Consider the following 23,869-nt stretch of genomic DNA (forward strand, 5'->3'; position numbering starts at 1 on the left):
CACCAACAAATCCTAGTGGCGGTCTAAGCTGGCTGAGGGGCTTTGTTTCTCTGAATCATGCAGGTGATAGGCTACCTATTGTCTTTTGTGCAGGGCGCTGAATTTTTTTTAAAAAGTGCATCCATTGTCCTCTTACAGTGCACACAATGTCCTCTTACAGTGCACACAATGTCCTCTTACAGTGCACACAATGTCCTCTTACAGTGCGCTCGTGTTGTGTATTGCCGGCTGAGAGGCTTCCTAGCTTCGTAGACCGTTCCTCAAGTACGAGTATTAATCGTTGATAACCATTATAAAGCAAATATTACACTGATTACTGCAAGCTTCATAGTGTGTAAAGAAGTCGTTCACTGTCAGAGTGAGAACAGTCCGTCTCAATTGTAGGCTGGAGCCGCGGTTGAACGGTTGAAAAAGAATGCATTTTACTTTAAGAGAAAGTTTTTTAAACACTAACCTTTCTACCAGCGGAGGCATCTCTGCAGACAGTAGAGACCTTAACAATTTGTCGATTGTTACCACTACCGTGGGATGTTCAACAGACTGTTGGAAAATAAGTAAGATGTCTTTGAAAAAACAGAACCCAACCGCTTAAGTGCATTCAAAAATTCTGCAACTATTGAAACCCAGCAAACAAAGCAGCTTAAAAGATCACTCATTTAAAGAAGGGAAATGCCTAGATCTTTTACAGTGTGCTTATAATCCATGTAACATTTAAGAAATTCCACTCTCACGCTCATAGTTACACCTCTGACAGTGGGCCAGCAGTTGCGCTTGGTCCAAGTATAACGAAATTGAAGATGCAAATTATTAGCACAAAGTCATATACATCCTGTAATGTCGAGCATATCCTGACCTCTGTTCCAGAACTAACACTATTTAAACCATAAGAAGGGAGATAATCGGACGGCCGATTCTACTCAGGGTTGTCGTTCTGCAGGCTGCAGTTCGTTTCTCTTTGTGTTCACTGCTCTCGCAACATGGACCTGAGAGGGAAAGGCGTGTTTCTGACAGGCGGCGCAAACGGCTTAGGACGAGCTTTTACTGAGAAACTGCTGTACAGGAAGCGAGGGTATGGTCTTGTTATCTACTAGGGAGATTGTGTTGTATGTCAGTATGTTTATATTCTACATTATTACCTTTATGCGTTACACCTTGAGACTTCAAAGGTTGTCCCCTATAGCTATAGCTTGCTGGGAGTCAAAAAAGCGTGAAGCAAATCAGATGTTTCAAAACTGTCTGACCAGTGCTTCATATCACTCCCGATTGCAACCTACAAGCTAGATAACATAGATAACAGTAGGAAGTCAAAGCTGCGCGTGCATGTGACGAGTCCTTACCTTACAGGTGAGATGATGTTTTTCAGGTTCTCTTCTGCGACATCTCCACCGAGGCCGGCAAAGCAGTTGAATGCGAACTGCAGGCAAAAATATGGCGTCGACAATGTTATCTTCGTTAAAGCTGATGTCACGGTTGAGGAAGAACTCGACAGGTTTGTAACACATAATTTTATTCTTTTGTCACAGCGCGTGTACACTGATGCACCCTGTTGTGTGTGTGTTGGGGGGTTCAAGTCTCTCCCGACTTCCTAGATATAGTCTCTTCCCTTTGTCTTTCTTTCTACTGTTTCGTACTGTCTTCTTTTTTTATCGTTCCTCACTATGCAGTTTCTTGTTTTCTGTTTGTTTTTGTTTTTGTTTTTTTTTATTCCGTTCGTTTTTGCTTTCTCGCCATTCTCTTTTTCTTATCATGTGATAGCGGCATTTGAAGAGCTGCAGTTTCCAAGTTCGGCGCTGTGGACATCTGTGTCAACAATGCCGGCATTATGGACGAGAGGATCTGGGACAAGATGTTGGCTGTTAACACGGTATTTCTGTTTCTCTTTTTGCCTCTCTTTCTTTCTCTATGCATTTTTTTTTATTCTCCATATTTTCTTGTTTAACTAATTAGTTTCTTCTGCATGGGGAAGGATTGCCATAAAAATACGTAGCTTTCTTGTGCTATCATCCACCTTGATAAAGTATCTTCCTAACCACCTAATCTTTCCTACATCTACTCTTTATGAATTTAGATAATAGTGCTAAATATACAAATTCTTATAACTGCATTACAGCTGTAATACTTTCTACTAAAATAGTTAACCAAGTGAGACGAACTCAGATCAGTATTTTTGTTTTAAAGATACTTGTTTCAGCGAAGAAGGGAAAACTGTTCCTGAACCTGAATCTCTTGTTACGATTTTAATGATCGTTTTAAAGATACATCACTATCTTTAAAGAGCAAAGATATTATTTATAATTCCCTGAGGAAGAAAGAGTGAAAACTGAAGAAAAAGAATTGATTGGAGAAGATAATATTCTTAAATTAAGAGAAGAACACACGAATAAAAAAAATTTACGTGGGATTTGGGTTTATGTTTACCTTTGACTTTCCTAATTAATATACGTGTCAGGTGTCACACATCCGGGGCAGTCTGCTAGCGCTCGAACACATGCGCAAGGACCGAGGCGGTCGAGGAGGTGTCATCATTAACATAGTTTCCTTTGCAGGTGATGATTAAGCACGTAGCTATGTACCAGGTAAAAAGATTAAACATATATTCTCGGAGACAAGCAGGCTGTTGATAGGATTGTATATACAGTTAGTACAAGCAAAGCTTCAAACACTTATTTCATTGCTGCTGTGGCATTTCAACATTAATGTTTTGTTTCTGATGTTGATATTTTGAAATGTGTTAATTGTAAGATTTTACTGAAATAGAAAGAGCAAAAGATATGATTTATTAGAAAGCAAATTACAATACAATCGAAGTATTATAGTATGGAAAACTGTTATTCAAGGAGAAATTTTTCCTGTTAAACTGAAATTTTTTGATAGATTACAGATGGAATCATGGCATTTTAGTCTCAAAATTTTACATTTTCAGTTTAACAAGCAATTTCTCAATGGTATCGCTTCTCTGACCTCAACACATACATACACATCCAGAAGAAAGAAAAAAATAAGGCTTGGGATTGTGGTGTGTCGGGGATGAAGGAGGAGAGTAGATAAATGATTTGTTTGCTCTGTCTGCAATGTAGTCTGTTGTTGCAGGTCTGTTTCCGTTCTTTTATTGTCCCGCCTATTGTGCGTCTAAACATGCCATGATTGGATTCACTAGAAGCTGGGCTGTGAGTAATCAGCAACCAATTGCTTTCTTGTGTATACTGGTGAAAAGTAATCTTCGATTGTTTAGATAATTCTAATATTCATCACCATGTGCTCTGTGCTCTGTGTATTGATTAAAAGTAGAGATAACATCAAGAACTACAATTTGTTTCTACATTTTTACATCAAAACCAAAGGCTCTGTCATCGTTATCACTACTAACATTCATTACTATAATTGCCATCATTATTGTCACATGGTCAGTGTACTGTCTGTTACTAGATTAGCCCGGAGCAGCCAGATCACGGGGTCAGGTGGTGCTGTCTGTGCCCGCAGGCAGCTGACACCGAGCTGATGGTCTTCCGCGAAGATCGCATTTACATGAAGGACGCCATCATCCAGCGAAATGAAGAGAAAGGTTTGCTTCCGTAAGTACCTTCAGCTAGACCAGGTCAGAGGTCACATTGCGAGTGCATAGATTGCGCACGCCTGGACATTAGCTGGTGTACAGTACATCTTCTTTAGCAGGATGATTAAAGTAGAAATTACGGCGAGACATGGCCCTCAGATTTTACCAAAATTATATAATTTTGCCAATTTTGATATTGTTGCATATTAATAATGTTTAACATGTCCTCTAGCCACTCTCCATGTGGTCTTTTAATCATAAACAATCTAGAAATAAGTTTATTTTGCCAGTGACTGTTTTTATATTTATAAATCACGCGAATACGCTTCGGAAGTTTTCTAGTGTCTCACAATTCAGCTAGTTATGGCTTTCTAATGTAAACAACATGTCGGCACGCACGACAGTTTCCCATTCGCCTTCTAAAAGTAATAAAATCTGTGATAAAATCGCTACTAGAGAAGAATTTCGTTGCACACAGATGTACTTGCTTTGACATTCAGGGTTTTACATACTTTTTATAGATAATTGTAGATAACAGATCATTTGCTTCCGTGTACACCGGAAATCCTCCTCACCAAGAGAGAGGAACCTATGGATAAACAACTGTAAAGTTGTGGGGAGTGAGCAGGGGAGGTCACCTCTTTATGTGAAGAGATATGCAATAGCTTCCCTTTGCTTTAGTTCCTATAAAGCAGGGGTCTCAAACTCATATTAGCATGTGGGCCGCAGTGGAAAGTAACAGCCAGTCAGCACATCACGAAAAGAAAATGTAAATTTTACAACACTACTGTCACTGCAGTTAATTGCTAAAGATAAATAATTATTATTTACATTTAGTGTAGTTTATTACATGCACAGGCAGTTTAGTTTATTAAAATAAGTTGACGTTGTCCCTGTCACTAATAACGGGGGTAATTTTCACTGCGGGAGTTAATCAAGCACAACATACATATACACCGCGGACGTGGCCGAGGGCCGCACAAAAATGTTTCGCGGGCCGCATTCGGCCCGCGGGCCGCGTGTTTGAGACCCCTGCTATAAAGTATCCTAAAAGGCGGATTTTTTTTTCAGATTCTAAATTAACACGCATGCACGTGCACAAGTTACAAAACTATTATGAGATTCTTAAAATCATTTGCTACTTTTTTTTCTCTCAGAATTACCCAAGTAGTAGAAGCTTTTATGAAGCTGGTGCTAGACCCAGACAACAACGGCGCCATCTTGGAGGTTACCAGGGAGAACGGAGCGCGCTACCGGAAAACGACAAATGGTGGACCCTGACGGTGTCTCCAATCCAGTTCTAGTTGACAAAGACTGATTTACAGTCGGTCTCCTGGTATTGGTGACAGCCACACCATTACAATCTCGCGCCTGGTCACAAGCACATAAATACCACAGCTCACTGATGTCAACAATCGTGTTGTTTACAACATATCCGTTGTCAATGCTACACATATAATAATGTAGGCTGCATCCGCAATACGCATATTTGACTTAGGAATGATCGCTTACAGCTTACATGCTTATGCTGAAATGTCTCTATAGAAAAACAAATAATCTTTAAAGATATTGACAAAACGAATATCAACAAATGCATTATGAATAAAATATAATACTCAATATTAAAAATTCATTCTTCTTATAAATTATCGAGCCATATTTTCAAATAGATATTTAACAAGCTGGTAAGGTATGAGTTGTAACTTTATTGAGCAGGTGCATGAGATAACACAAGGTAAGTAATAAACAGCATCGCGGTCAGCACGTGCATTGCCAAGCTTCACCTTTAAGACATCAGTTCGGTAAATGACTCGAGCGAAAGTAACAGAAAGCATTTTTCTTTCATAAACGTTGCTTTATTTTATTTCTATATATATATATTTTGCCTAAGTAGTGCATTAGAAGAGGAATAAAACATACTACCACAAAATGCATGCATATCAAAGATTTCAAAAAAGTTCAATGATAAATGATACAGAGCGATGTTCCTTCACCTAACTGGCTCGAGGATGACTCCTCTTCTTCAATTTTTATATGGATTAATACCAGTCTGCAATGATAGACATCATGTATCTCACGGAAGCTCAGTGAAATATGTCGCTCAGACTAGTCTGAATGATGCTGATTAAAACCGACTTGTTTTTGAGCTTACTACTGTACTTATGTCTTTCTTGCAACTAGTAGCTGGTAAAGTTCATAGATTCAAGAGTGACAAGAGGCTAAAGAAAGACAGAAGTCAGTAGCAAAGTATATTGTGTTTGTCCCAAATCTCAGCTGCTTCTCCACCAGCAAGTCGGCCACACATCACCTTCTCACCATTGTCAGAAAACAAGTTGACGGTCACATAACATCAGTGAGTCATCATTATCAGAACTAGTCATCGCACAGTTTGAAAGTGTGGCCTGAGACTATCAGATATAAAAAGGAATATACAAAGGTTAAAATATACATTGATTCTTCAACTGTTTTTGAGACTAATATCCATTCTTTTGATTTTTGTTTTTTTCTTTTTTAGTAAAGCGCTTTGAGCCCACCTTTAATGGTGGGTAAATGGCTATACAAATAAACATTATTATTACATGCAAAAAAAAACCCTTTCATATCGACCCTTGACATGAACAAAATGTCGATAATAGCTAAAATCAGCAGCGTAGAAGCAGCATCACCACAATCGAAAATAAAGAAATCTTTTTGCTACAGCGATAATACTTTAACCAATACACTAATGAACAAAGCAGCATTTTGTGTATATTAACCCTTTCCTGTAATGGTATGATAAGCTAGGCTGTTTAGTATATTAATTTGCAAGTATTATGAGATGTCATGGGAGCTGTCCTTTAGTAGGTGTCCACCACCACGAGGTCAGAAACACCGTCACGGTCCACAACCTGCCTTCGCCGGTAATTCGCTCCCTTTCGAAGGGACACCTCCAAGATGGCGCCGTTGTTTTCCGGATCTCTTATCAGTTTTATGATGACCTCTGCTACCTGGGAGACCCTGCAAAAAATAAAACATGATATGATAGTTATATTACATAAAATTCTAGATTTGTTTTGTGGTTTCGATAAGATAAAAAGCACAATAAGATCGAAGTAGCCATTTTGTGTGTTATGTCTAAGGAGAGAACAACTGACTCACGGCATCACTCCATTTTCTTTCACATACTGTTCGAATAGTTCTTGGTGATAGATGTTGTTGTTGTTTTTAATCATTGAGGTATCTATAGGGTCCGGACACAGGCAGCACCACCGGACACCATGGTCCTTCTGATCAGGACTCATCTGTAACATTATTTTTGTCATTACTTCCGGCATCCTTGGTCCAGTGTCAAAGTGTAGTGGTTAATGTGAAGCATGTATACAATAAAGTATAATACTATTTACCATTATATTCATTGGGTATATACTAAAGGTGCAAACGTATTTTCAGGAACAGTACCACCGTCATACTTCAGATATGTTTAAGAGAAATCATGGAGATATTTTCAACTTTCTGTGTACATATTTAGCAGTTTGCATCCATATTGCCTTGATTAGCGAAAAAGGTAAAATTACCGACATTAAACAAACAACAACAACAACGACAACAAACAACAAAAGTACAGTTGTAAGCAAGAATCTGACGAACAATGGAATAACATTTTCTAAGAAATCAGATGTCAACTCACAGCCCAGCTGGTGGTAAAGCCAACGACAGCGTGCTTTGATGCAACATAACTCGGGAAACAAAGAGAAGGAATAAGACCTGAACAGACGATTATGCAAGCGCACGCGCACACACACACACACACAGACACAAACACATAAACAAAATTAATCATCTTTATAATCATTGTCGTTGTCAACGTCGTCGTGATCATCATCATCATCATGATGAATGCGTTAGAAATGACCAAAAGATCTATTACTGACCTGCCTTAGACGCGACGTTAATGATGACCCCACCACGACCTCCGCGGTCACGGCGCATGTGCTCCAGGGCCTGCAGACTGCCCCGGATGTATCCACCCTGAGACGAGAGCGTTAAGCATTTTTAATGAAGGTATACTTTAAAAATCAATCAATTGAGGCAAGAAGATTTTGTGTAGTCTGTGTTTGGTGCACTTAAACTTTGCTGTGTCCAGACTAACCCTTGACTGCAAACACTGAGCTGTTTTGTTCTGAAAAAAAAATGTTATCGAAGGTAGAGAATTCCAAAAACTGCTGGCAGAGAAGAGTTAGTACCGTTGAGTGTGGCTTGAATTTTGTTTTTTGTATGCTTGACAAAAAAAAAAAAAAAAACAAGTATTGGCTTGTTTTCTAATTACCAATGTCAACATCCTCATGTTAATGTAAAGTAAACAAGACCATCTCTCTATATATCTTTAAATCTCCATCATCCTGTTGTAAAAGTGAGCGGTGTTTGTTATATGAAAATATGACTGTATGGTCTTTGGTGATTTAGTATACTTCTGTATATGATTTATGTACAGTGCTTTAAGTTAATCGTTGGAAAAGCGCTCTACAAATGTTTATGATTATTATTATTATTGACACACAACATACCACGTTGACTGCTATCATTTTCTCCCAGGTATTCTCGTTCATTATCCCAGCATTGTTGACATAGATGTCCACAGTTCCAAACTTTGACACTGCCCTCTGAAACGCAGCTGTTCACCGAATCACAAAATGGGGAAAAAAGTTAACAAAGAATGAACATATAGTAAGTTACAGATAATGGAGCGAACATACATAACACAAAAATATTATTACTCACGTTAAATATGAGGACCTAATTCTCATCCCCCCAACCAAAAGTATCTACAATAATCGAGTCTTAGATTTTCTATCAAAGTTAAGCTGTATTTTTAGGAAATGTTTTGTGCTGACCTTTGTGTTGCTTGTCATCCGAAACGTCTGCCGGATGAAAGAAGACGACATCGACTCCATATTGTTCTTGCAGCTCCGCCTCTGTGGCCCTTCCTTTCTCAACATTGATATCACAGAACAACACCTGGCAAAAGTAGCACGATTTATGACATATTAAGAAATTTCAGGTAAAACAGTCTACACTACACTATTAATCTTCAATACAGCGGGTTTTTTTTTTTTATTCGCAAACGAGTGAAAGTTTAGAAAGGATGCAGGTTTACAAAGTATCTTTGGTATGATTTTAAACTAGTTTCTCCTAAAGGGATCACCACATTATGATTAAGCACCAGTGAACAAGTTCTAGCACTTGCGTATATGCTTGATATATACGTGTATGTATTCAATATATTTATTAATACCAAATATCACTACATGAGTTTTCAACGGCAATCAAGCGTCTAGCAGCAGCTTCTAGAAAATATTTCAATATTTTATGAAATACGTAATAGCATAAGAACTATGGAAATGTGACCGTCTGTAGTTACAGTTTTAGATTGTTTTCTGACCTTTGCTCCTAAGGACAGTAACTTGTCCACGGTACCACGACCCAAGCCTTGAGCGCCGCCTGTAAGAAACACACCTTTGCCTTGCGGGTCCATGACTACAGTGAGCTTGCGAAAAGTCCTGAGAAGATGTTTGTCGTCCCGACACTAATGTTCACATAAATATAAGTTTGCATCTGTTGCTACCCGACTGGGTCAAACTTCGCCTCGCTCTCAGCTCCAGCCTCTGTATCGTGTCTGATGACCTCGTCATTGCACCGATGAGAGAACCTTGCACCGAACATGAAGTCTGCGAGTTCTACGAGTTTCCAATGGGGAGAGATTGTTAAAAAACATATTCTCAGTAAAAATCTGTAATAAGCTATGGTACAAGTAGGTCATTATTTTTTTTTAAATTCTCTTTTCGCAGAACAAACATCTAATAGGAGCTGCACGAGTGGGTGAGTCAGACTAACACCTGCGGCCAGCATCTCTGTAAAATTTATGTCCCTTGCGCAAGATGTCCCTTGTCGTGCGGTTCATTGATCAGGTCTTACTGACATCTCAAGACTTTTGTAGCCTTTGAGAGTTTGTGTGACTTCTTTATTGTCTACGTTGCTGTGTACGTGTATGGTCACTGTTAGTTTAAAGACAAGAAAAAAAAAAAAGAGATTTATTTGCCAAGTGACAAACCCCTGACAAGAGATTTGCAACGGTAAATCGAAGCCTCACTCATTCCTTAACACGTGGAAAACCTGCTCTCCCATTCTCAAACCAAGTCTTAGTCCTTATTTGTTCTCTCTTTCTTCAAAAACAGTCCTTCCTACCAACAATATACTTCTGTGCATTTCACTTTTCATTCATTTTTCAAATACAACAATTAAATAAATGGCATTTATATTTTTCTGCAAACCACTATACAAAAAGGCAATACACGAGAGAATAAAATATTAATTTTAATATCCAGGACAGACTGTTGGCGATTATTTGTATATAATTTTCGTGAAAGTTTGTATTTTCAGCCGACAATACGCATTTGTGGCATTTACAGCGGATATGCTGTAAACAACAACACGACTGGAGTTGTTGACATCAGTGAGCTGTAGAATATATGTTTGTCACCAATACCAGGAGACCGACTGTAACATCAGTCTTTGTCAACTAGAATTGGATTGGAGACACCGTCAGGGTCCACCATTTGTCGTTTCCGGTAGCGCGTTCCGTTCTCCTTGGTAACCTCCAAGATGGCGCCGTTGTTGTCTGGATCTAGCACCAGCTTCATGAAAGCTTCTACCACTTCGACAACTCTGAAAAAAAAAACAAGCAGCAAATGATTTTAAGAATCTCATGACAGGTTGTGAACTGCGCGTGCATTGTGCTAAGTAAGAACTTTAAGAAACAGACTTAACAAACCATCCGCTTTTTAGGAGACATTATAAGCACTGAAGCAAAAGGGAGCTATGGAATCTTACATCTCATGACATATTTTGATGACTTCTCTTGCACCCTTCTGTTACTTTCCATTACAGTTGTTTTCCATAGCTTTCTCTCTCTCTCTCTCTCTCCCTCTAACTATTAACAGGGAGATTAACGAATTGAGGGACAAGAAACTACTACTAGAGAGGAGAATTAGCGCATCAAGTAAGAATAATTTTATGTTGCACGGACTTGACAGAAATGTCAATGAAACAGTAGAAGAATGAATATAAATGTACATTACAACGCGACAGTTTATTGGCGAGAAAACTGGATTTGTCAGAAAATGTGCAGTTTGATGGAGAGCATAGACTGGATGGCAAGACAAATTCCCTATTATTGCATGGTGTCCTCTCTACATGTATGCACGCACACAATACATCAACGTGGGAAGCTGCTCGGCTCAAGCACCACATCAGATCGTGGGCTTGCCATAAATCAGATGGACAGGCTTTGGAGATACAGAAACGGATGAGGAACACAAACTGGGAAAGTGGTCAGGAAACTAAATACGATAATGCGAGAGAGGTAAGTGCGTAAAGATGCCCCGTACACCGCATCCCAGGTAGTGTCGTTGATGTCGAAGCCTGCGAAATATGTGCACACACAATGTGACCTCTGACTGGCCGGCTGAAGGTACTTACGGAAGCAAACCTTTCTCTTCATTTCTCTTGATGATGGCGTCCTTCATGTAAATGCGATCTTCGCGGAAGACCATGAACTCGGTGTCCGTTGCCTGCGGGCACAGACAGCACCACCTGACCCCGTGATCTGGCTGCTCCGGGCTAATCTAGCAACAGACAGTACACTGACCATGTGACGACGATGATGGCGATTACAGTAATGAAATAATAATGCTAACAGTGATGATGGTGATAAAGCTTTTGTTTCTGATGTCTTAAATACTGTAGGAACAAACTGTAGTTCTTGATATTATCTGTTAATCTACAGACAGATGCACAGAGCACCATGATGATGACTATTAGAGTTTTTCTAAACTAGCGGAGATTTGCTCTCTTTTTAACCAATATATAAATGCACAATATTATTGTAAATATTGGTTGCTGATTACTCACAGCCCAGCTTCTAGTGAATCCAATCATGGCGTGTTTAGACGCAGAATAGGCGGGACAATAAGAGAACGGAAACAGACCTGCAACAACAGACTACATTACAGACAGAGCAAACAAATCATTGACCTACTCTCCTCCTCTCTCCCTACCTTCCTCTCTCTCTTACACACACACATGATGTCAAGCCCTTCTTTCCTCTGTGTGTGTGCACAGAGTAGGAGTCAGTAAAAGTCAGAGTAGGAGCAAAAAAGGAGGGAGTTATTGTAGAGAAATATCTTGCTGAAAATGAAAATTCAATTTTTCAGTTTCAAATGGACATACTTCCAAGTCTTCGATCAAACAATTTTAATTAAATTGGAAAACAAGAGTTTTAAGCATTGCTAGTCCCAGCTTTACATGCAAGCCTATCGGTAGTCTCCTTCACTGATAATATGATTGTGTGTTACATCCCTGTACATGACACCTAACTACGTGCTTAAATTATTACCTGCTAAAGCAACCACGTTAATGATGACACCTCCACGACCGCCTCGGTCCATGCGCATGTGTTCGAGCGCTAGCAGACTGCCCCGGATGTGTGACACCTGACATATATAATTAGGAAAGTCAAACGGGACAAACTACTAACAACAATAAAACTTTCATAAGGATTGTGACAGCATGCTCAAACTACATATTTTTACTTAGAACCTTGCCCAGTAAGAGGAAACTAATTAGTAGGAAAATAACGAGAGAATAAGTGATAAGTGAGGGGAGAGAAAGAGAGGAAGAAATAAATACCGTGTTAACGGCCAGCATTTTGTCCCAGATTCTCTCATCCATAATGCCGGCATTGTTGACACAGATGTCTACTGCACCAAACTTGGACACTGCTTCTTTAAACGCATCTGTTACGTGTAAACACAGAACGCACGCACCGGTAAGACAGAACAAATATTTTTTTCCTTTAAAATGTTCAAGAGCAAATATGCAAACTGTTTGGGAGGATTTTAGGATGACGCCAGGTAAACATAGAAAAAGAGAATGACGAGAAAGTCAAAAGGAACGACAAAGAAAAAAAATTAGAGTCAGGGTTACCCAGGACAAGAAAATAATGGGACAAGGGGAAGATATTATACATATAAGGGAGGGGACAGACTTGAACACACCCACTGGCAGACACACAAAGACGAAGGAGCATCAGTGCATAACGGCTCAAAGAAAAGAATAAAATGATGTGTTACGAACCTGTCAGCTGTTCCTCGTCTGTGACATCAGCTTTAACAAAGATAACATTGTTGACGCCATATTTTGCCTGCAGTTCGCACTCAGCAGCTTTGCCGGCGACGGTGTAGATGTCACAGAAGAGAACCTGAGTAACATTATCTCACCTGTGAGTGAAGGACTCGTCACATACATGCGGAGTACTGTGTAGCGCGGCTTTGACACAGCGTGTCGCCTCCTAGTGTTATCTGTGTCACGTGATTGTGTGCTCATGACGGGGTGCTTTGTTTACAGTGCACTTGTACCCGTTTTCATTCAAAACCGTTTTCGTCAAATATTTACTGCATTGATGATAGTTAACATGATGAATGAGGGTGCAAGGACAGATGGTGACTGTAAACGTGACAGATCACATCATGACACTGTTAGGTGAAAGGTTATAGGGCGACAGTAAGTGAAAGATTGACAACGGTCAGTCACTGTGACAGTGAAGAGTCAGTTGGTGACAGTGAGGGTGGCTGGTTAGATGACTACTGCAGAGAGGTGAAACGTTAGTGATGACTATAAGAGTCAACGCTTAAATGATGACTGTAAGGGTGAAAGGTAAGATGATGAACACAGGAACGAAGACAACAGAGAAAATAAAAGTACGGAAAGAAGTATATTATCGTCTTCTCAAAAGTTCCTTTCAAGTATTCGGTAGGTTGAAATCGTGAGTGATAAAAAGCACGCGTCACATTGTTTTGAAACATCTGATATGCGTTTTTGACTTCCAGCAAGGTGACACGGATACAACCTTTGTGAACTAACGTGTAACGCAGAAAGGTGACAGTGTACATGACAAACACAGTGACCTAAGCACAGGTAATCTAGTCAGGTAAGAAGTAGACACACAAGATAGACAGACAAGAATACCATACCCTCGCTTTCCTGTACAGCAGCTTCTCAGTAAACGCACGTCCTAAACCGTTTGCGCCGCCTGTCAGAAACACGCCTTTCCCTCTCAGGTCCATGTTGCGAGAGCAGTAAACACAAAGAGAAGCGAACTGCAGCCTGCAGAACGACAACCCTGAGTAGAATCAGGCCGTCCGATTATCTCCCTTCCCAGAGATCGCCTTACTTTATGAGCGTGAAGATGTGTTGTGATTGTCTCACTGCACTCTGTACACCAGGAGACCCTCTGTCCCTAAAGATAACACATTCTACTCGGGTCACGCATGTCATTTTATTGCCGCCTCTCGTTTCGCTCTTACTATCTCTCCTTCCCTATTCCATAGGGTAAGGTCAAGCGATAAGTAACCAGAGATTTGTTAATTCTTTGAATATCAGGCTTTCGATCGCGTTTCAAATTAAAACTATTATTTGTTTTTAGCTCAGAATTATTTTCCTGCAGGAAACAGTTTTTGCTGGAAGAACGGATCTGGTTCCTAGTCGATGTTTACTTGAGAGTGGAGAAATAAAGACATTCTGTCAGATGCAGTTACACATGTTAGGCTGCAGCTGGAGGGTGGACGCCATACTCAGCTCTTATTACAACAGATAAGAAGATTTAGATGCATCATTAGAAAAGCTTCGCCTTCGCAGTGTATAATCAGTTTTGTAGCAATAATATTTGTTGTCTTGATGGCGCTATAGCGTGTAGAAAACCAAGCAACCATTCAAGCGATCAGCCATATTAATTAAAAAAAAAATAATTAGAAGCGTTTCATTGCCTAGCAACAGCACAATATAGGGAAGGATGTTAATTTTAATAATTTCAGTATTTTTTACTTCAGTATAATAAAACAGATATTAAACAGTTTTGCTATTAAATAACTCAGAAAGTTAACCAATAACTGGTAGTGCAGTTAAAAATTTAAATGACGAGAAAGCACATTTAATTTATGTAAATACGTTGTTTTTTGTTTCAAATGTACGTAGACATATTCAATGTAGCAAATTATATCTTTGAGACATTCGAAGTGCAAAATAGTTGACTATTCATTATACAGTCTGTGTATCTTCTGATGTATGTCCTGTTGCATCGTCTTATATTATGTATCGCTTTTGGATTCCACTTGAAAGAAGAAGAATGTCTCTTCAATAAATAAATCAATGAATGAAATTTCTTTATTTACTTTTTGCAGAAACAAACACAAGACAGTGTCATTGTACACTATTTTTGCATTGTTGTCCTGTCATTTTGACGTCACAGTGACAGGTCAAAACTTTAACGTCAGTCCAGATGACAATGTTCCTGAACTCTCAAGCTTGAAAAACCACACTTTGATGCTGTTGCTGCTGCTGCTGTTGCTGCTGATGTGGATTATTATCAATCTGCCACATGATCGCAACGCATAGAAGTTAACAGTACAAGAGGAAAACACGAGAAAGCGAGGAAAAAAAACAAAAACCAACAAGGTTTGCTCTTGTCATTTTGCTAGTCTTGTTGCGGTGTTGTTTTCTTGGCATTGTCCCCCATTTGCTTTTCCTGATTCGAACTAGGTACCCTCTAAAATTATTACTTTAACAGACAGTACAAAACGTGATGATGGTTCAAGTTGCAAAATTTATACATTTTTATCGTTCATAAAGTAGAAAACTCGTCCTCACCTGTAGCTGGGAGAGAAAAGTGGTAAGGTTGGGAGGAAGAGGGTGACAATTCATTATTATTACAACTACTACTACAACATACGAGGGTGGTAGAATAGGAAGAACACATGGTACTTTGTACATGTTTATGCATGCGTTGCATGTGTGTTGTGCGTGCGTGCACATGCTTTTTAAGATTTATAATTTTTTTCATTCATACAGAGGAATTCTAAGCATTGAATTTGTCAACAACGTGAACCACCGCCGAAGACAGCACGATCATCTGCCGAGTCTGTCTGTCGCAAGCAACATCCACGTCCCTACATCAGCAGCAACAGCAGCAATCTGTATAGCAGCCCTCCCGTCTGTCATCCCTTTACCTGTATCATCTCCTTGCTGTGTTATTCCAAGTTCCTTTTCGTCAAAATTTGTGAGAGATAAGCCCTGAATTTACTTCAAGGTGGCTTTCAATTTGATTTTGTTTCTAATATAAGCAAATGTTGTATGGGGATTTCTTTTTTTTTTTTTTTTGTCTTAAGTTTGGTTCATTCTGTCTCAATGAGTAATCTATTGCCTTACTTTGTACTGTCTCTGATATTTTAGTGATTGTTTTACCTGTGGAGTTGATTGCTTGTAATCCATCAGTTCTTTCGTCCAGTTTCTCAAGAAAGAAGTGCCTTTTGCTTAAGACTGTCACCATGGTGGAAAACTATGTCTGTTTGGTACAGCTGACCAGCTCTAGCTACTATGCCGAAGGTACACGACGCTGCACCACAGGAAGCCAGGAGAACCGTGATGGGTACATTCTCCGATCATGCCATCACACGCGAGTACTACAGAAGGACCTACCCGCGGGGCTTTCGCTATATCTACGCAACGTTGCTGAAGAAGATGCTACGTGAGCCCACCCCGTACAAACTGGAGTATGCTGCAAACCTGCTGGAGACCATGCTTGAGCGCAGGACGAAGGAGCTGGACTTGCTGCCGGATTGGCCCTACTTCAACAAATTCCTTCGACGTCTGGACAGTTCTCGAGTTCCTCGCAAGTCAGCAAACGCTCGGCCTTCTAGGCTATTGAAGGAAAATCCGTCTACTTCTGGAAGTGCTGCTGTTCAACATCACCCCCTTCAACGTCCAAATGATTTTTGTTTCTCTGTGAACGACAGAAAACAGTATGCCATTTTAATCTGTCTCTTATCCTTAAATTCCGGTTCAATGCAGCTTGATTGAATGATACATACCCCGTTTGCATTTATATTTTTGTGTACTGTCAACACGTGTGAGCAGTGTTGTCGAGAGAACGTAGCGTCAAACAGGGAAGGGAGGCTAATCAATCTTTCTTGTCCGCAAGCAAATGACAAGTAGTCTCCCTTGGATCAGCAAAGAATATTTTTTCACGACTGTTGCATTTTCCTTCGAAGTCCTGTCGCACAGTTTCACCTCCATTACTATCTTTGTAACTATTGTTTCAAACATTTTCTTCGAAGCAAAACAATATATATATATACTTCATGTAAGTTTATAGTTTTAGAAAGTTCATCGCATTTTTTATCAAATATTTCATGTCGGTGCTGATGTAATCATTTCTGTCTGCTGACTGGAAGATTACTTGCCGGAATAAATGCAAATTAGATTTCCCTACCCCAAATACAGCCTACGACGAAAATACTTGGAATCAGGGAACGCTATTTAAAATTGCTACACAGATAATAGTAATCATGCTGCTCTTATGCCGAAAAACACGCAAATAAAGACATAGATAATTAACTAATGAATTAATTAAGTATATTTCTACAGCTCATTATCCAGTAAGAATGTTGCAAGGAAAATTGGCCGTAAATAGAGCAAAAAGCGTTAAACACCTGAAGGGTAGAGATGATTTAAATTAGACACGAAAATCCAGGAGTCGAATGATATAACTACGAGGTTTGAGACCGTTAGACGATGAAGAAGAGAAAAATTGAGCACAGCTCAGGAAACAACAGATCAGTGGGAGGCGAAAGACGCAGCAAAAAAGCTCAGATTAACCGTAGTCAGCAGACACCAAACACGAAAACATAGAAAAGAGAAACAAAAATAAAAGAACTGATAGAGAGCAGAACAGAAAAATACACGTTAGAGATATCTTCACGTTTCATTATTTTTGTCTTCATGGAATATCTAGATACACACACAAATGCTACATCATGACTTCGCATACCAACGCCATCTTAGTCACGTGGTTTTGACGCTATCTTTTCCTGACGTCACAATCATATGACGTCAAAACATAATACGTCAGCGGAAGAAAGATGCTGTCGTCATGTGTTATCTATGGCCTCCAAGCCGATGCAGTGTGCGCTGCTATGGTGACTGTATTTCCAAATTCATCGGCAACAAACATGTGTAATCAGTAAGAAGATCATAACGAGGTTTGTCTTGTTACTGTTTGCTTTATTCCTTTATTTTTTTATTACGTTTCTTTGTATTTTCTTGCAATCTTGCTTGATAACGTAAGTCATTTAAAGTCTTTTGTACTCATCGGTCTTGGATTGGGATCGCTGTAGACAAAGTTGACAAATGCAGACTATAAATATAGCAAATAATTTTATAAACTGTGAAATGAACGGTTTACAGATACAAGTCGTCACTTCAGTTTTGCTTTGCACAAAGTAGAAGAATTTTTTAATGTTGTGCAAGTTAATTTTTTTGTAAACAATTACTTACTTCTAGATTGAGATGTAATCGATAAAATTGAGCCAATCAAACTGTGTTTAACAAACTCGGATAACACCGAAATTAATCTCTTATTTTTATCATTACTTCAAATTTGCGGGACAATTATTGTTTGTGTATTTATTATCTGTACATTATCAGATGACAATACTACGACTAGTTCCACTACCAGCATGATGATGATGATGAAGATGACGATGACGACGATGACGACGACGACGACGACGACGATGATGATGAAGTGTGTTAATAGAGTCAGCCAGATTGTACTACACTCTTATTTGTTTTAACTTTGTAACATTAGAGCAATGCGGGATAAAGCTGTTACAAAATTTGCAATATCTCTGTATGTATACAATCTGACGTTTCTACATCAACAGCTGGTACAGAAAACTAGAATCTGGAAAGTGATTCAGTTGATGATGTTAATAGGTCTTTTTTGTGTATATGCGTGTGTGTGTGTGTGGATCGTTTTCCGGTGGCTTTTGTTGCCTCCTCCTCTGTCCTCTGATTGTTTTTCGTGACTCAGTTATTTCGAATTCCCGGCTTCCAATTCCGCTTTAACTAAAGGTCTTTTGTCAAACTGAGCCACGTGTATGTCAAATAGTCAAGTTCCTTTGTGTAGTCATGAAGACGGACATTAAAAGGTCAGCGGAGTAATACCTCACATTTCAGTGCAGTTCTCCGGCCGCCTGTTTCCCTTGTGACCACGGAAAGGGGCATGATCTACAGTACTTTCTTGTTTTGTTTGCTGTATTTTAGGTTTTACATCTACCGACATTATTTTTTTACCGTGTATACATCCGTTGTGATCTCTCAGTCTCTCTTTCTGGACCTGCTGTAAAGACTGGCTGAATAATTTATATACAAGCGTCTAATTCTTGAGAAATTTAGAATTGGGCCAAAAAAGAACTTAATTAAAAAAAACTATGAAAATTCATTATTTATACAAATTTCAGGGGTAAAATTATAAAGCAGGACCTTAGACAAGTCAGAGACTACGTAAAAATGTACGATAATGTCACTGACGATTTAAAAAAAACAAAACAACCAGTCAGATATCAAGCCAGTTAATGTTGGAACCACGATGATGTCCAAGAATAGACAAAACGACAAGACACACGTTTCATACCAATGGCTTCCTGACAGTACAATTATACATAATTGTATGGACCCAGACATGACTATAGTCTCAATTCAAATATGATGCATGGCATTATTTTTACATCAGGGTGATAGAAAAACGACATTTTAACAGTTGGAAAACGTTGACTGTGGTACAAAAAATAAGTAAATCATCACTTTTCTTCATCGTGATACCTTTCACTTACCTTTATTCTACACTCCTTTAAATGTTTCTTACTTTAGTATGGGTTTCATAAGTAGTTATGTTACTTCGGGTATTTTAAACAATGCATTTTTATCTCCGGCTTTTGTTAACTGTCCCACTGATGTTAGCTATGTGAATTGGTTAAAACTGGTATTTATGCGTTCACATGTGTGTGTGTGTTGATAGTCATCTGTTTTCGTGTGCTGGCGTGAATCGCAACACAATGACAAAAGCCAGAGATCCAAGTTGGCTGCAGTGATCGAGAGTTCATACGAGATGTTTCCCATGTCGGCTGACCTCACGGGAGACACATGCCATCTACAGTCGGTAAGATATTATCTTAGCCTGTTCGAATCCCTTGCTGGTAAGATGAGAAAACAGATCCATTGTAAACTGCCCTGTCGGAGGCAAAAGGTCACGGGTCATGAAACATCGCAGTTTTCAATCAAAACAAATTTAAGGTATACCTTTTAGGTCAACATCTCGTCCGGATCCTACATTTTCTAGGTCTGCTCTTACATTTTCCGTTATTTTTCTCTCATCTACTTGTCTGCTTAAGTTTAGGATCCATAATGTTAAGTGTTTTTAGTTGCGATTCTCTTGACCACCAACTGTGTGCATTGATTTGAACATCTCTATACTTTGTCAAAAGCAAGTTCTCTAACATGATTTGGCTCAAAGAAAAATTACTCAGATTAACTTCCAGTTTGTATAAATAAAACATTTGTTGTCAGTTAGAGCTGTTTGAATAATTGTATTCTAAACGTGATATCAAAATGAAATATAAAATAGAGTGTCTCAAATTTTAGAACAAATTGTTATGTACGTTTCAATCACAGAATTGTTCTTTTTGTCTTTCTGGAGAAAATACTGAAAGCATGATTAAATTGTTTATATTTCTATATAGATCTTCATTAACTGTATTTCTCTCACAGAAGATTAGCTGAAACATCTGACCATCTTCAAAGTCTTGGAAGGCAGCGACACACAGAGTTTACACCGTACAAGGAGGCCAAAGTGTAGATTCCCCTGGCCCTAAACACTTCCAACACAGAGTCCAGGGGTTGCAACCATTAACATTATTTATCATAAAAAAGAAGAAGCAGTCTTCAGAGTGTTGCACATGTTTGTCTCCCTGTCATCTTCTTCCATCTCTGTCCTCGTCGCGCCGACTTCTATCGCCTTCCTGGCGTTCTCCAGCTCTTGTCCATCATCTGATGTTGAGCATCTGATTCTACTGTGAAGGTGATTAGATTAATTTGAATTCCGCACATTCTACATCAAATAAAAGGAACAATTATATTTATTTTCTATAGCTTAATTCTCCTTTATGTTTAGCAAAATTAAAGGTTTATAATCTACACCATATCCCCCATAATCCTCAATACTAATTCTCTTGGCTTTATGGTTCGGGTATGTCTCGGCCAAACTAACATTTTTTTGTATCATTAATCCATTTTCACAGCTCAATACCCAATGTCTTGTCCACAGCTAACCGGCTTGCTAACATGGCACAAGGCTGCTCCTGTGATAACAAAACTATCTTGCACAGAGTCTCCAGCAAATGTGTCACCGAGGAGTACTGGCGCCGGAAGTTGCCTCCCGGTTTCCGCTACGTGCTGGACACTGTAGCCCGCAATGTGATGCGCAAATCCCCACAGGACATCTATCTGTACTCGAGCATCCTTCTAGAAGAAATGATGCTGCAGCGCCGCAAGGAGCGTAGCATGCTGCCGGACTGGCCCTACTTCAACAAGTTCCTTCGGCGCATTGAGCCTGCTCGGGTTCCACCCAGGACCAGTGTGCCTAAGGCCCCACCGCCAGCGATCCCACCAAAGAAAAAGTAAGTACGCAAGTTCTTACAAAAGGGTCTCACTCACTGACTTCAATGTATATTACTTTCTACCTCATTGATAAACCTCTCAGCTATGTGTCGCCATGACCCAGGACTATGCTATTTTGCTGTTTGTTTATTTCTTTCATTTGTTTCATTTATTCGTGTGTATGTATATATAACACTATCATAATAAAGCAATACGTACCATCATCCTAACACAAGCTAACTTGACCCAAGCAACACCCAGTCTCTTAAAGGACCGTAGATCTTTTCAATCACACCCCGACACACTTACACACACCTCCTGTCTTTATAACACCGATGTGAGTATTTATAATTGCCTTCAAGTTCAAATGAGTGCATGAGAACTGTCTCTGGGGGAGGTTTGTTCTATGTTCCTGTGAACGGACAAGAGAACAGACAGCGCTATCAGGATTCCGACAGGAAGTCTGTCAGACAAGAGCATCACATATGTCATTTCAGAAAAAGTCCCAAGCGTGTTATTTCAGGTTAAGATGATCATTGTGAGTGTGAAACACAAGGCTGATATGGCCCCGGGGATGTGAGCAAGGGAGAAAATCGAGCAGCTCATTTGTAATTACTCTTCGATCAAAGTCTTTCTATAATAAGACTCCTTTCAAGAGGGAGAAAAGAAGAAACAGAGATCAACCTGTCAGAAAAAATGTACTTTCATTGTAAATATGAACCTAATTGATTAGTGAAATAACCTATTGTATTAGGAGCTCACATCCCTTGTTCGCACATTTTCACCAAAAGATTTATCATACATTGCATGCCATATACTTTAATACACTTTTATGAATTCATTCATTCTAAGCAGAAGGTGCAACGACCCAGTCGGCATGGAGACTCTAAATAAAAGAAGTTTGTAGAATAAGAATTAATAAGAAGGTAAGGTCAGCCCAGTTCCACGGAAGATATCCTTTACAGGTGTTGCAAGTGTGGCCGAATATTAGAGGATGAACAACGCCCTGTCCCGGGGATCGGTGTGTACACAGAAACGCCGGAGGATTGGGAGGGGCGCAAGCTGGTGTGCGGCGGCAGCTGCCGCATCTTGGCCTTGGACCTCAGGTACAGAAATGATGTTTCTTCTGCTAAGGCTAAATTCTTTGGGGTCCCAGGGACCCCTTCTTCATATTTTTAAGGGATCCATGTTCTTCGCCCAAATTTGAAGCGGACCCCATTGACGAAAATTGAAGGGGTCCTCCGAATTTTTAATGCGTACTGTACGCAATTTTATGCGTAAGCAGAAGCCCTGAATGTTCTCTTCCTGTTGACAACGTGCTTGCCAAGCATGTAGCGAATTAGCTGAATATTTCATGGTTGAGTAGAGGCTTAATTAAAAAAAAAACCTTGTCGTCGTCGTCGTCGTCACGATTTTACTTCGCTAAAAGTTCTGAACCACTTCGATTCTTTTGTCTTTTGAGTATGGAGCTGAATTTAAACTACATTTTTATTATTGATGCACGGCATTGTGTTTGCGCTGCGCATGCTACCAAAACATGCTTTGCTCTAGACCTAACTTTGTTTTTCTCCTATTACACTTAAATTTTCTTGCAGCTTCCACAGCTCAATTATCTCAACTAATGTCAAATGCTGACTGTCGTTGCCATTTTTCAGCAAAGATCCTTTCGGACATCGAGACACTCGTCGCGAATTTCCGGACAAAGAGCCGTCCATCGTATCCTGCCGCTCGCTGGCGATGCTAGTTGATTACTAACCTGCTGGTGGTGTAACCAAAGTCATGGCAACACACAGGTCACGTGATTCAAAACTACATCCCACTGCTGGGTGGCAACAGCCTCAATGAACATGCAAATTAGACTTTTGAGTAGACAGAGGGCAGTTAAATTGTCGTTAGTAGCACTCTTCTCTCGATCTCTTTTTTTCTCACACTGATGAAGTTCTTAACACGTGAGTAAAATGGTCAGCAAAAATTCTTAAAACTGGCGTTTTCGATGAAAATCGTGATTAAAAACAAAATACCGGTCATTCAAGAATTGCTAACCAAAACAAGCCTGCTACATTTAGTTACTTCTGTCTGTCAAGAAGATTCTTGGTCCAATCGACAAGAAACAGAGAAAAAAAAACCGAGAAACTAGTAACATGTCTGGCATGCAAAACGGTTCCCAGTCACTTAATCACCAGACACTTCATCCCCGACACTTCATCCCCGACACTTCATCCCCAGACACTTAATCCCTAAACTAAATCCTTAACTATAAAATTATGAAGTCAGCAAAAAATTTAATTGAAATTCAAATTCAAATCATGCTTTTAACTTCAACGTCATTTGAACATCTACAACATTAGTTAAAGTTCATAAGCTAGTAAATTTAATGTTCTTCAACAATATGATATGAAAATTGTTGTTGAGTGTCGGGGATGAAGTGTCGGGGATGAAGTGTCGGGGATGAAGTGTCTGGGGATTAAGTGACTGGACACCATGCAAAATATTTACGACGAACGACCAACGGTCAGTTGTTAAAAATTAAATATTTCCGATATAAATCCTTTTCTCTCAGTCTTTCTGTCACTTTTACGTGAAGAAAAAACTTTTAGCGCATGTTTATGTTGATGATGACTAATAAAATGTTTAAAGTTCATGTTTAAAGTGATCTCAAAGCGGGTACACAGCGGCTACAAAGTAACTAAGCTTTCCTTTTAAAGTGCTTGGTAAAGGAACATCTCCGTT

The 23,869-nt window shown here is 39.4% G+C and overlaps 3 protein-coding genes and 1 long non-coding RNA gene across 4 annotated transcripts; 3 read left to right on the forward strand and 1 right to left on the reverse strand.

The window, feature by feature from the left end:
• The first annotated feature begins 1,331 nt into the window (after positions 1 to 1,331).
• Positions 1,332 to 5,182, forward strand: LOC112554077 (15-hydroxyprostaglandin dehydrogenase [NAD(+)]-like). Its single transcript, XM_025221672.1, has 6 exons — positions 1,332 to 1,489; positions 1,756 to 1,864; positions 2,450 to 2,546; positions 3,091 to 3,167; positions 3,427 to 3,572; positions 4,711 to 5,182. The coding sequence occupies exons 2-6, from the start codon at positions 1,823 to 1,825 to the stop codon at positions 4,832 to 4,834; spliced, it is 486 nt and encodes a 161-aa protein (XP_025077457.1). The 5' UTR covers positions 1,332 to 1,489; positions 1,756 to 1,822; the 3' UTR covers positions 4,835 to 5,182.
• Positions 5,183 to 5,239: 57 nt separating this feature from the next.
• LOC112554400 lies at positions 5,240 to 13,803 on the reverse strand. Its single transcript, XM_025222160.1, has 14 exons — positions 13,621 to 13,803; positions 12,725 to 12,848; positions 12,278 to 12,384; positions 11,985 to 12,081; positions 11,501 to 11,577; positions 11,069 to 11,214; positions 10,102 to 10,255; positions 8,973 to 9,116; positions 8,425 to 8,548; positions 8,098 to 8,204; positions 7,465 to 7,561; positions 7,221 to 7,297; positions 6,692 to 6,834; positions 5,240 to 6,550 (listed from the first exon to the last, which is right to left on the reverse strand). Exons 1-14 carry the CDS (start codon positions 13,711 to 13,713, stop codon positions 6,391 to 6,393), a joined length of 1,650 nt encoding a protein of 549 aa, XP_025077945.1. The 5' UTR covers positions 13,714 to 13,803; the 3' UTR covers positions 5,240 to 6,390.
• Positions 13,804 to 15,497: 1,694 nt separating this feature from the next.
• LOC112554101 lies at positions 15,498 to 16,526 on the forward strand. The gene is made up of 2 exons (XR_003097198.1): positions 15,498 to 15,731; positions 16,000 to 16,526. It is a non-coding gene; the product is annotated as an uncharacterized LOC112554101 (long non-coding RNA).
• Positions 16,527 to 17,535: 1,009 nt separating this feature from the next.
• LOC112554061 lies at positions 17,536 to 23,113 on the forward strand. Its single transcript, XM_025221646.1, has 6 exons — positions 17,536 to 17,682; positions 19,503 to 19,643; positions 20,252 to 20,561; positions 20,808 to 21,159; positions 22,105 to 22,245; positions 22,795 to 23,113. Exons 4-6 carry the CDS (start codon positions 20,825 to 20,827, stop codon positions 22,892 to 22,894), a joined length of 576 nt encoding a protein of 191 aa, XP_025077431.1. The 5' UTR covers positions 17,536 to 17,682; positions 19,503 to 19,643; positions 20,252 to 20,561; positions 20,808 to 20,824; the 3' UTR covers positions 22,895 to 23,113.
• Positions 23,114 to 23,869: the final 756 nt, after the last annotated feature.

The sequence above is a fragment of the Pomacea canaliculata genome, linkage group LG13, assembly GCF_003073045.1.
Source record: "Pomacea canaliculata isolate SZHN2017 linkage group LG13, ASM307304v1, whole genome shotgun sequence".
Classification (NCBI taxonomy): Eukaryota; Metazoa; Mollusca; class Gastropoda; order Architaenioglossa; family Ampullariidae; genus Pomacea; species Pomacea canaliculata.

What these genes read in the sequence shown, in the direction of transcription:
- LOC112554077 (XM_025221672.1), top strand. Translation starts at nt 1,823, where the DNA reads ATGGACGAGAGGATCTGGGACAAGATGTTGGCTGTTAACACG. An exon ending in GATTCACTAGAAGCTGGGCT is followed by an intron (nt 3,168 to 3,426) that starts GTGAGTAATCAG and finishes GTCTGTTACTAG; the next exon opens with ATTAGCCCGGAGCAGCCAGA. An exon ending in GAAGAGAAAGGTTTGCTTCC is followed by an intron (nt 3,573 to 4,710) that starts GTAAGTACCTTC and finishes TTTTTCTCTCAG; the next exon opens with AATTACCCAAGTAGTAGAAG.
- LOC112554400 (XM_025222160.1), bottom strand. Translation starts at nt 13,713, where the DNA reads ATGGACCTGAGAGGGAAAGGCGTGTTTCTGACAGGCGGCGCAAACGGT. An exon ending in ATCCAATTCTAGTTGACAAA is followed by an intron (nt 9,117 to 10,101) that starts GACTGATGTTAC and finishes TGTGAACATTAG; the next exon opens with TGTCGGGACGACAAACATCT. An exon ending in AAAGAAAATGGAGTGATGCC is followed by an intron (nt 6,551 to 6,691) that starts GTGAGTCAGTTG and finishes TATTTTTTGCAG; the next exon opens with GGTCTCCCAGGTAGCAGAGG.
- LOC112554061 (XM_025221646.1), top strand. Translation starts at nt 20,825, where the DNA reads ATGGCACAAGGCTGCTCCTGTGATAACAAAACTATCTTGCACAGAGTC. An exon ending in GCGATCCCACCAAAGAAAAA is followed by an intron (nt 21,160 to 22,104) that starts GTAAGTACGCAA and finishes TATCCTTTACAG; the next exon opens with GTGTTGCAAGTGTGGCCGAA. An exon ending in ATCTTGGCCTTGGACCTCAG is followed by an intron (nt 22,246 to 22,794) that starts GTACAGAAATGA and finishes GCCATTTTTCAG; the next exon opens with CAAAGATCCTTTCGGACATC.